This window comes from Haematobia irritans, chromosome 1 (genome assembly GCF_050003625.1).
Source record: "Haematobia irritans isolate KBUSLIRL chromosome 1, ASM5000362v1, whole genome shotgun sequence".
Lineage (NCBI taxonomy): Eukaryota > Metazoa > Arthropoda > Insecta > Diptera > Muscidae > Haematobia > Haematobia irritans.
In genome coordinates this window covers 11,414,230-11,426,976 of record NC_134397.1, presented here as the reverse complement: position 1 = coordinate 11,426,976, position 12,747 = coordinate 11,414,230, and the positions used below count along the sequence as shown (strand labels likewise).

Sequence of the window (12,747 nt, the reverse complement as noted above, 5' to 3'; positions counted from 1 at the left end):
TTCGCAATTTTCTTGAATTGCTTCTTCACGAAGTATTGATATCAGTTACAACAACTAAACACAACACATATTCTTGTTAGAGACAGCGAAACATCACTGCTCTCTTCTGGTGTTTATATTGCACTCAAGCTCGAAAAAACATAGAATTTTCATATCCATTTTCGCTGTGAATACATAAGGAATTTTGTGAATAACACAGATTTGCCATGTATTTCTTATTGGAGGAAAATTTAAACAATCGATAATAACGGAGTGGAGATGCACACAGAGCTTAATGCGCCGTCCAGACTATAAGTTTATCCGGACGACAGTGCTCGTGTCGAACATATCTCAGATGTTGGCCACACAAAAGTTATGTCGGACCGCATAATCGATACTGCTGCTTGTTACGCACCTTGTAGACTATTGTCTATAAAGTTTATCCGGACGACAGTGGTCGTGTCGAACATATCCCATATATTGGCCACATTATAAGTTAAGTCCGAAGGCATAATCGATACTGCTGCATGTTTATGGGATCGATAACACATATACCGATTATTTAGGTTAGGTTAGGTTAGGGTATGTGGTAGCCCGATGTATCAGGCTCACTTAGACTATTCAGTCCATTGTGATACCACAGTGGTGAACTGCTCTCTTATCACTGAGTGCTGCCCGATTCCATGTTAAGCTCAATGACAAGGGACCTCATTTTTATAGCGGAGTCCGAACGGCGTTCCACATTCCAGTGAAACCACTTAGAGAAGCTTTGAAACCCTCAGAAATGTCACCAGCATTACTGAGGTGGGATAATCCACCGCTGAAAAACTTTTTGGTATTCGGTCGTATCAGGAATCGAACCCACGACCTTGTGTATGCAAGGCGGGCATGCTAACCATTGCACCACGGTGGCTCCCTACCGACTATTTAGTCATCAACGAATTGTATCGATTGGCCACACTATAAGATTCTTTACAAACACAGACATTCCGTCCGGAATAACTTATATTCTGGACGGCGCATAAGCAAACTTTTATTATCCATGAACTGGGTCCCACTACCACTTCTTACTAGAGGTACATAGCGGAGTACGTGGTTATCGATGGTTACACTTTTTGTATTATTTGGATACAAAGGAAAGTTTCGGGAATATTCATATGGGGCAATAAGAAACACACACATACGGTATTATTGACCACATTTTTTTCATTTGAGAGCATAAAAGACTTTGGTTCTCCCGAAAAGAAATATTAACAATCGGTGGCAACACCTATAAAACACATGAAACTCCGAGCAATATACCAATACTTACCACATGCAATCAAGCCAAATACCAGCCATAATACACCCGAAAGTACAAAACCATCAATGAAGAATACGACAGCTGTATAGATAACCGAAACCAGAAGACCAATTGCGATCATAATGCCCAACACTACCCATGGCATCATTAGATAATGGTTGCGCTAAATTAAAAAAAAAAAAAAAACAAATAAATATAAATCGGTGAAAATGTTTAATTATCTTTCTCTTACCTTTATAACACCAACAATCATTAGAGTTGAGATCAAAATGGTCATACAGAGATTAATAACCAATATTATTTTTACAATATTTGTATCCAAATCAAAGAATATTGTCTTAAATGCCACACGAGTTGTGAAAATCACAATTATTGTTATGATTGACAATATAATGGCCAGTAAGCCGGAAGCAATGGACCCATTTCGGGTGGATGTGCAAAAGCAACAAGAGTTTAGTGGTGGACCGGCCATATTGAAGTTTGAGGGTTAAGGTTTATCGACTGAAAAGAAAACGAAAATCTATAGTTAATATTTTTTCAAAGCTCTCACAAAAAAATTTAAAATAATATATTTCCTAGTGATAGACAGATGTTATCTATTATTTACATTTCTTTCAATATCGTGATTAATAAAAAACGATTGAACAGTCTTACCGGCATGAAAACCTATAATTTTTTTCGTATATCATAAAAAACGTAAAATATAAAAAAAATCTGTTGTTTTTTTATATATTTTCGTAACCTCATAATTGAGCATAAATGCTTCGTTTTCTGCTGTGACGTCAATTGGTTCATTTTATATTGTTTATTGAACTCATACCACGTAGGAATATATTTATAGAATGAATTTTTGTTAGAAACTAACAAATCTTATTTTTCGATTTCAATGCGGAATATAAAGGGATGTGTCTAACATACTACCCATTGTTTGAAGTTCTTTTCCAATATTAATGGTATGGAATATCCATGGGGGGTGATGAATAATACGGTGTGATGACTTAACTTGTGAGAGATAACAATTTTCGTGGTTTACTTGAAATTATTATTCATAATTATTTGATTGCAATTGAGAAATGACATCAACTTGTTATGATTGCAATTCCTCTTAGTTTTATCATAATGGGGAATAGAATGTAGAAACTTGACCATGAATTCGTGATATAAGTAGGATGATAGAGTTTTTAATAATATGAGCAATTATCTGCGGTAAATTTCTTTAATTTTATTTTCCTTAGAAGCACAAAATTGTATACCTGCCGGTAATACAGTTTTGTGGTTGTTCTAACACTTGTAAACCGGTATGCAATTCTAGCTAAATTTCCACTATTCATAAGAAATGTATATTTGCTACGAAAAATCCCGGTAACATGGTTTTGTCTGGTGTTTCGAAACAGGCGGCAACAACACATTAGTTCGGAATGCAATCAACTGCCATCTGCGTTTTATCTTTTATTGGCATCATTCGTTCGCCTAGTATTTTTCAGTTTTTGCCTTCGTTTGATTCTTAGCCCCATCAATTGAGTTTTCAACACCTTCAACGTGCGTTATAGTGAATTATTCATTGTTGAATGTTTATATAAATATTTCTATTTGATTTGACTACATTTGTAAGACTAATAATCGAACATTTTTTGCTTCAAGTATGGAATGGAAGTTTACGTTTTTAAGACCGGTATGCACCTCCAGCGGAAATTTTCGCCACGCATAAGAAATGCTTGGCTATATATTTACTAACAAAAATTCTGTGAGGCGTTATTATCGATTTTTACATTTTGCTTCTATAAGAAATACATGACAAAACTGTGTAATTTGCACGCTAACGAAATTTTGGCAAAAGGTGCATACCGGGCTTTAGCAGAAATTATTGCTACCCACACAAAATTTGTTATCGATCGATTTTTTTTTCAATATAATAAGGCCGGTACTATGTTCTCTTTTTGCGTTGAAATTTTCACGATTACTTTATTAAAATAAATTAATTTAAAGCAGACAATTTAACTCCATTTATACGCACTCTCTATGTCGTCGAGATTTTATCGAGATTTAATATGAATATCATGTATAATTTGGTGTATTTAAGTAATAATAATCGTGTGATTTTCAACTTCAAAAACCGAACATTGTATCGGCCTATACATGTCAAAACTGTATTATTGACAATAATACTGAATTTCCGCTTGTGATGCATATCGGCTATGCAGCTTTTGAAAAAAATCTGTTTCATGTCAATAAGACAGTTTTGCCAGTTTTTTTTATTATGGGATAAAATGTAAAGAAGGAATAACGCCCAAAAGAAATTTTCGTTAAAGCTGATGCCGGGCTCGCAAAAATAGCTGTCGAGACGATGTTATCTACTTTCACGTTTAAAGCCCGGTATGCACCACTAACTGGAATTTCATTTGCGTGTCAATAACACAGTTTCGCCACGTATTTATTATGGTAGTGAAATGTAAACAGTCGATAACAACACGTCACGAAATTAAGCCGCGAGGCGTTGTTACCGGAATGTTGCACTTACGAAAATTCCTGCTGCATAATATGTCTATGAATTATTATAAAAACTTTATCGGCGTTTCTTATTGCTTTTAATGCTTCTAATATATTTTGCCATTGCTTTTTTTCTCCGTGTACATTTATGACTGAATACCGCTCATCTTAAATACTTTTATAATAGCTTTGTTCTCCTTTCACTGGAAAGCGAACACATATTGAATGCGTTTCTGGTAGTTATTGTAAAAATTGAATGTTCATTTTCTGCACACCGATTGTGAACACAACACTAATTAATAACAAATTGCCAGTCGTTTTTTTTACTTTTTGTCGTTATTGGCTTTTCTTTCCGATTAATGACAATTAATTTGACACAATTTTATTATATTGTCATAATGAACAAGGTGATGAGAAATTTTATGTATTTTTAAGACATGGAAAAATTATATCAAACAAGTTTTTCAATAATCAGATAAATAATTAATTAAGATCTTAACGTTGTATGCAACTCAAGCAAACATTTTTTTCCTAGATATTTATATACTTTCCCAAAAAAAAAAAAATAAATAAATACATAAAACAAGTATATACGGCCGTAAGTTCGGCCAGGCCGAATCTTATGTACCCTCCACCATGGATGGCGTAGAAACTTCTACGAAAGACTGTCATCCACAAATTTCAACTCACTCGGATGAAATTTGCTCCTCCAAGAGGCTCCAAAACCAAATCTCGGGATCGGTTTATTTGGGGGCTATAAATGATTATGGACTGATATGGACCACTTTTGGCATGGTTGTTAAATACTACCACCACGTACCAATTTTCAACCAGATCGGATGAATTTTGATTCTCCAAAAGGCACCGGAGATCAAATCTGGCGATCGGTTTATATGGGAGCTATATATAATTATGGACTGATAGGAACCAATCCCTGCATGGTTGTTGGATACCATATACTAACATCACGTACCAAATTTCAACCGAATGGGAAGAATTTTGCTCTTCCAAGATGCTCCGGAGGTCAAATCTGGGGATCAGTTTATATGGGGCATACATATAATTATGGACCGATTTCGACCAATTTTTGCATGGGTGTTTGAGGACATATATTAACATCACGTACCAAATTTCAACTGAATCAGATGAATTTTGGTCTTCCAAGAGGCTCCGGAGGTCAAATCTGGTGATCGGTTTATATGGGGGCTATATATAATTATGAACCGATATGGACCAATTTTTGCATGGTCATTAGAGAGCATCATGTACCAACATCATGTACCAAATTTCAGCCGGATCGGATGAAATTTGTTTCTCTTAGAGGCTTTGCAAGCCAAATCTGGTGATCGGTTTATATGGGGGCTATATATAATTATGGACCGATGTGGACCAATTTTTGCACGGTTGTTAGAGACCATATACTAACACCACGTATCAAATGTCAGCCGGATCGGATAAAATTTGCTTCTCTTAGAGGCTCTGCAAGCCAAATCGGTGGATCGGTTTATATGGGGGCTATATATAATTATGGACCGATGTGGACCAATTTTTGCATGGTTGTTAGAGACCATATACTAACACCATGTACAGAATTTCAGCCGGATCGGATAAAATTTGCTTCTCTTAGAGGCTCCGGAGGTCAAATCTGGTGATCGGTTTATAAGGGGGCTATATATAATTATGGACCGATGTGAACCAATTTTTGCATGGTCATTAGAGACCATATACTAACATCATGTACCAAATTTCAGCCGGATCGGATGAAATTTGTTTCTCTTATAGGCTCTGCAAGCCAAATCGGAGGATCGGTTTATATGGGGGCTATATATAATTATGGACCGATGTGAACCAATTTGTGCGTGGTTGTTAGAGACCATATACTAACACCATGTACAGAATTTCAGCCGGATCGGATAAAATTTGCTTCTCTTAGAGGCTCTGCAAGCCGAATCGGGGGATCGGTTTATATGGGGGCTATATATAATTATGGACCGATATGGACCAATTTTTGCATGGTTGTTAAAGACCATATACTAACACCATGTACCAAATTTCAGCCGGATCGGATGAAATTTGCTTCTCTTAGAGGCCTCGCAAGCCAAATTTGGGGGTCCGTTTATATGGGGGCTATACGTGAAAGTGGGCCGATATGGCCCATTTGCAATACCATCCGACCTACATCAATAACAACTACTTGTGCCAAGTTTCAAGTCGATAGCTTGTTTCGTTCGGAAGTTAGCGTGATTTCAACAAACGGACGGACGGACATGCTCAGATCGACCCAGAATTTCACCACGACCCAGAATATATATACTTTATGGGGTCTTAGATCAATATTTCGATGTGTTACAAACGGAATGACAAAGTTAATATACCCCCCATCCTATGGTGGATGGTATAAAAATAAAAAAAATCGGTTAGTACCAGAATAATGCCCGGTGTGCACAACCACCTATTTTTTCGGCAAGTCCACTCCAGTATGAACCTTTAGCAAAATTTCCGGTATACATAAAAAAAATTCCCTGTCCAGCTTTTATCGATTGCCTTGCCATAAGATATACGTATGCATTACCGTATATTATGCTACATAAAACAGGCCTGCAACAAAATTCCTCTGGTATTTTTGCTATTGACAATTCTTTGAATCGTTGTTATCGATTATTGACTTTTTACTGCAATGAGAAACATGTGACTAAATTGTCTTACCGGTATACAAACAGAATGTGCACGAGAGATTTATATCGATCTTAATTAATAAATAAATTATAGTTCCAGGAATATATAAATCTTATTTATTGAGCATAACTATAAAAATTTTAAAAGTTTATATTTTCCAATATTTCTGTATGGCTGCATAAGGGGTTTGATGTCTAAAACCACTTTGTGGAATGTTTGCTATCGATCACATATGTTTGGCTTGCTGCAATTAAAAATCATAATTAAATCAATGGAGCTTAAGAAGTAAGATTCCAATATGTTAATTATACCGTTACACTCTATTATTTCGATACAGGTTCCAATGATTGTCTGATATGTGGGCATTTATTCGCCAATTAATTATTGATCTTAAAACTACATAGACAGATAGGTATGTATGTATTGTGCATATATACATATATATTCGACATTTAATAATATTAGAGTCCAGTCATTGCGATTATAAGACATTAACATTTGATGCATACAAAACGCCTACGTAAAATTTGGTATTTATGAATGAAAATTATGATAATACATAGTTTTTGTAATACAATCTTAAGGAAATAAATATGAATGAAGTAGTTGCAAATATTAGCTTTAGTAGAGAGACGAATGAGATGAGTCGAATATCGGCTTTTCGAAAAACTCGAAGACGACTTTTTGTAATGTTTGACATTTGATATTTTTGAAAATCTATTCAAATCGGTTTATCGGCTTTTGATGCTGGTCAAAATAGACTAATCGACATTTAACGAAAAAGTCAACATAGGGTTAAAAGGAGAGTATGATGTCTATGGTATGGTAGAGGATACCATTTATTTTAAAAGGGATGCGTATGTACGATGAATATGAATGTGGAATGCCGAAAAGATGACATTTCCAAATTGAACGTTGCTATCGACTTTCTTCATACAATCAACCTATGGGAAACGCTTTTTAGTGACATGTAAACTATATTTCCGGTAAATCATTAAGACGGGATTTAAATCATAAATAGCTATGTACGTCATTTGGGTAAAGAAAATTTCGCCAGATGTGCATATCACATATGTCATGAATACAAAAATGTGGAAGCAGGCGGGGTATAGATATTTTTAACAGTTCTATTGACATGTTCGCTGGCTCTATATATCAAGCTCTAGTGGTAATTCCGTTTTCATGACGGTTTTGTCATGGGTTTCTTGCGGAAAATCTAAGTGGTCGATAATAGTGTCTTCAATTCTGAGACATTTCTTATGAGTGGCGAAAATTTTGCCAGGGGTAAATAGCTGACATCAAAAACAAAAAAATACGCAAAGGAGACGTATGGAATTTTAACTTAAATTTATTACTTGAATATAATTTAGGTGTCACCCACATTATGGTTAAATATCCACAATGGACAAACATCTCTAAATTAGTACAAGTGGTTTAATTGTTATCAAGAAACATTTATTAAAACAGCAGTAGATTTAGTGCCGTCATAATGTCAAAGATCAACTTCTTTCATGTCACTCCAAGTAAGTTAACTAACATGTGATCTATGGAATTTATTTGTCGCCATTGGTTTGGTCTACAAGTTCCATGGAAAGAGTATTGTGATAATATCGCTGGATTGCTATTGTTTACCAGCTTGGCTTAGAGGAAACTCAACGGAAAACTGGTTACAACAAATTTTGGGCAAATATTTGATGAAACTAACCAACCTTTCGCTTGCTAAAAAGATAAACAGTCTGAGTTGAACTTAAACAGACAGCATCTTTGGCTTACAAAATGCCAACATTGTGGTCCAAGCATACAGTAGTTCGCATATGCTTTCAGTTTTTTCTCTCGATAAAACCTAGAGGTACAATGCGTGGTATGAGTATTAATTTTTTTCCTACTATAATTTGTTTGTTTTTCAAGAAAAAAAGTTGCCTTGTTTTGTCCAAAACAAAAATAGAAGAATTATTTCTGACCGGTTCGTGGGTTGATAGTGAGATAGTGCGTATGTTTTAACGTTAATTTGTTGTTTGGTCTCATAACAGACTTGCCTATCCCAATACGATGCTATGTATGTACATATTATGTTGGTAGATAATATGGTGTAGGTTTTTGAAATAAATTCTATATTGGATGTCTATGAAGATTACGCAGGAAATGTAATGCATTCCATAATGGAGAGTAGTGACGGCAAAAATTTTTCTATCTCAAATATTAATCAATTAATTCGAGGAACGTACAAATCTTTTTTTATATGAAATTTTCGTTCAGGTTCCGTAAGACGTTGTTATCGATTACTTACATTTTTCTGCATTCGAAACAAAAGCACGATTGCCACAGTAGAATTCTACCAATAAAGACAGATTTTGCACTGTTTGGTAGATTGGCAGAAGTTTGGATGTTTTGGTAGATTCACTAATTTTCTACAGAAATAAAACTTTGACAATATTTCTATAGAAAAAAATGAACACAATTTTCTATAGAAATAAAATTTTGACAAAATTTTCTATAGAAACAAAAATTTTGACAAAACTTTCTATAGAAATAAAATTTTGACAAAATTTTCTATAGAAATAAAATTTTGACAAATTTTTTCTATAGAAATAAAATTTTGACAAAATTTTGTATAGAAATAAAATTTTGAAAAAATTTTCTTTTTTCGATTATTGACTTTTTACTGCAATGAGAAACATGTGACTAAATTGTCTTACCGGTATGCAAACAGAATGTGCACGAGAGATTTATATCGATCTTAATTAATAAATAAATTATAGTTCCAGGAATATATAAATCTTATTTATTGAGCATAACTATAAAAAATTTAAAAGTTGATATTTTCCAATATTTCTGTATGGCTGTATAAGGGGTTTGAGGTCTAAAACCACTTTGTGGAATGTTTGCTATCGATCACATATGTTTGGCTTGCTGCAATTAAAAATCATAATTAAATCAATCGAGCTTAAGAAGTAAGATTCCCATATGTTAATTATACCGTTACACTCTATTAAATTTCTATAGAAATAAAATTTTCAAAAAAAAAAAATTCTATAGAAATAAGAATTTAACAAAATTTTCTATAGAAATAAAAATTTGATAAAATTTTCTATAGAAATAAAATTTTCACAAAATTTTCTATAGAAATAAAATTTTGACAAAAGTTTCTAGAGAAAAAAAAAATTGAAAAAATTTTTCTAAAGAAATAAAAATTTTCAAATGAAAAAAAAATGAGAAATGTTTGGTAGTGTTTTGTACATTTTTCTCCAATTTTTTTTCAAAATTTTCTATAGAAATAAAATTTTGACAAAATTTTGTATAGAAATAAAATTTTGAAAAAATTTTCTATGGAAATAAAATTTTGACAAAACTTTCTATAGGAATAACATTTTGACTAAATTTTCTATAGAAATAAAATCTTGACAACATTTTCTATAGAAATAAAATTTTGACAAAATTTTCTGTAGAAATAAAATTTTGATAACATTTTCTGTAGAAATAAAATTTTGACAAAATTTTCTATAGAAATAAAATTTTGACAAAATTTTCTATAGAAATAAAATGTTGACAAAATTTTCTATATGTTAGAAATAAAATTTTGAAAAAAAATTCTATAGAAATAAAAATTTAACAAAATTTTCTATAGAAATAAAAATTTGATAAAAGTTTCTATAGAAATAAAATTTTGACAAAATTTTCTATAGAAATAAAATTTTCAAAAAAATTTTCTATAGAAATAAGAATTTAACAAAATTTTCTATAGAAATAAAAATTTGATAAAATTTTCTATAGAAATAAAATTTTGACAAAATTTTCTATAGAAATAAAATTTTGACAAAAGTTTCTAGAGAAAAAAAAAATGAGAAATGTTTGGTAGTGTTTTGTAAATTTTACTCCCAATTTTTGTCAAAATTTTCTATAGAAATAAAATTTTGACAAAATTTTCTATAGAAATAAAATTTTGACAAAATTTTCTGTAGAAATAAAATTTTGATAACATTTTCTGTAGAAATAAAATTTTGACAAAATTTTCTATAGAAATAAAATTTTGACAAAATTTTCTATAGGAATAACATTTTGACTAAATTTTCTATAGAAATAAAATCTTGACAAAATTTTCTATAGAAATAAAATTTTGACAAAATTTTCTGTAGAAATAAAATTTTGATAACATTTTCTGTAGAAATAAAATTTTGACAAAATTTTCTATAGAAATAAAATTTTGACAAAATTTTCTATAGAAATGAAATGTTGACAAAATTTTCTATATGTTAGAAATAAAATTTTGAAAAAAAAAAATTCTATAGAAATAAAAATTTAACAAAATTTTCTATAGAAATAAAAATTTGATAAAAGTTTCTATAGAAATAAAATTTTGACAAAATTTTCTATATAAATAAAATTTTGACAAAAGTTTCTAAAGAAAAAAAATTTGTAAAAATTTTTCTAAAGGAATAACAAATTTCAAATTAAAAAATAAGAAATGTTTGGTAGAGTTTTGTAAATTTTTCTCCAACTTTTGGTAGATTATTTTTGGTAGATTATTACAGCGTTCATAAATAGCCACATATACTTTGCCTTTGAGTATAAAAAATATGAACTGTTAAAATACTTTGGGTAGCAACATTTTTGCTAAATCTGCATTTTACTAAAGATGTTTGTTAGATGTAATTTAGTGCAAACCAAAGTCATCAAAAATACTAACAATTCAATTATCTATTATTCACTGTAAATCAAATGATAAGGTATAGTACGACAGTCAAAATGTCAATAAACTCTCTGATAACACCAATCATCATAACCCCATTGATAGTCAATTGTTTATAAATTGAATTTTATGTGGTAAATGACACATTAGATCACTGTAACAATGCAAAATCGTATCGATCACAATAAATGTCAAATAATTACCGACAAACAAACAATCACATTGCATAGAAAAACAAGAAAGTCTAGCAAACGTTTTTCAACTAACAATTAGAGAGATAAAACATAAAACTATGTTTTTGTATATCTCTTTTCATAGTCTAAAATAACTAAATTTTGTTTTATCTTTTTATGTGTTCCATGGTGATGGAGAAAATGTCAAATGTAATTAAATTCGTATTCAGCTATAACAAATGGCAATAGAAAAACACGACCTAATCTAACTCACTTTTAATTGTTTAGCGGCACACACTTGGCTCCACATTGTTGGGAAGTGGAGCGAGCATTTGTTGTCGGAAATCAGCACAGTGGTGTGATATCAAAATGTGAGGAGATAAAAACACAGTCTAATAAGGAAATTTTATGTTAAATTTGGTAAAAAATGTAATCGTCAATTTGTAAACACTGTACGTATAACTTTTGTAGTAAATTTTTAAATGGATTTCGAGGTATGATAATGTTGGCATTACTGAAAGGGAACACACGACACGATCATAAATAAACATACAAACTCTGTTGATCGCCATGTCACCATGAAAATTGATGTATCTATCCAACCATTACCCAGCCCATCATATAATCCATAGGTTATTCGTTCAAATCATGGCCCATATATTTGATTATGATCCATTTCATGTTGCCATTGGTTTGTGGTCGTAAACATTTCATTTTGTTGTCGATTTCATGTAATCATTGTCTGTTGACTGGGGGATTTATGTATTTCCTAACACTTCGGTGGTTTTCTTGATGTCAAACGGTATTTTGGAAATACATATAATCCCCGAGCTCATATAGCATATGTGGCATAGTTTTTATTGTTTCAAATGTTTTTTTTGTGGTGGTATTTTTCACTTTTTTTACATAGGTCTAAAAAATAACAAACGGCTTTTGGTGGAGAGCTCAAACTCATCAAATGGAAGTAAATGTTTTTATTTCGCTTCATATAGTATTATAATGATACTGGTAGCGTTTACCAGCATAATTATAAAATGTTTAATCAAAAAAAAAAAAAATCAATCACCAAAATTAATTGAATTAATAATGATTTATTAATTGAATTAATACACTTTTTAATTGATATTGTTAATTGATACTATTTTAAAAATTTATTGGATTGGATGATTGAAAACGAAAATTATTCTTAAGAATGAATGAATTACGATGGCTAATATGCTAATAATTTGGCTCCAATGATTTTCTTCACTTTTCGTTAATCCTTATTTTTATGTGAAAAAATATACAAAACATAAATATTACAAGTATATAGGGCCGTAAGTTCGACCAGGCCGAATCTTATGTACCCTCCACCATGGATTGCGTAGAAACTTCTAAGAAAGACTGCCATCCACAATCGAATTACTTGGGTTGTGTTAATACTTACAGATGGCAAGGTATCT

General features: G+C 31.6%; 1 protein-coding gene across 1 annotated transcript in view; it reads right to left on the bottom strand.

The window, feature by feature from the left end:
* Positions 1-12,747, bottom strand: part of LOC142220208 (uncharacterized) — a 36,821-nt gene that overhangs the window by 4,243 nt on the left and 19,831 nt on the right. The window contains exons 2-3 of the mRNA XM_075289207.1: positions 1,515-1,783; positions 1,292-1,445 (exon numbers count right to left, since the gene is read on the bottom strand). Coding sequence (XP_075145322.1) covers positions 1,292-1,445; positions 1,515-1,754 — 394 coding nt within the window. The 5' untranslated portion in view covers positions 1,755-1,783. The remainder of the gene's footprint in view (positions 1-1,291; positions 1,446-1,514; positions 1,784-12,747) is intronic.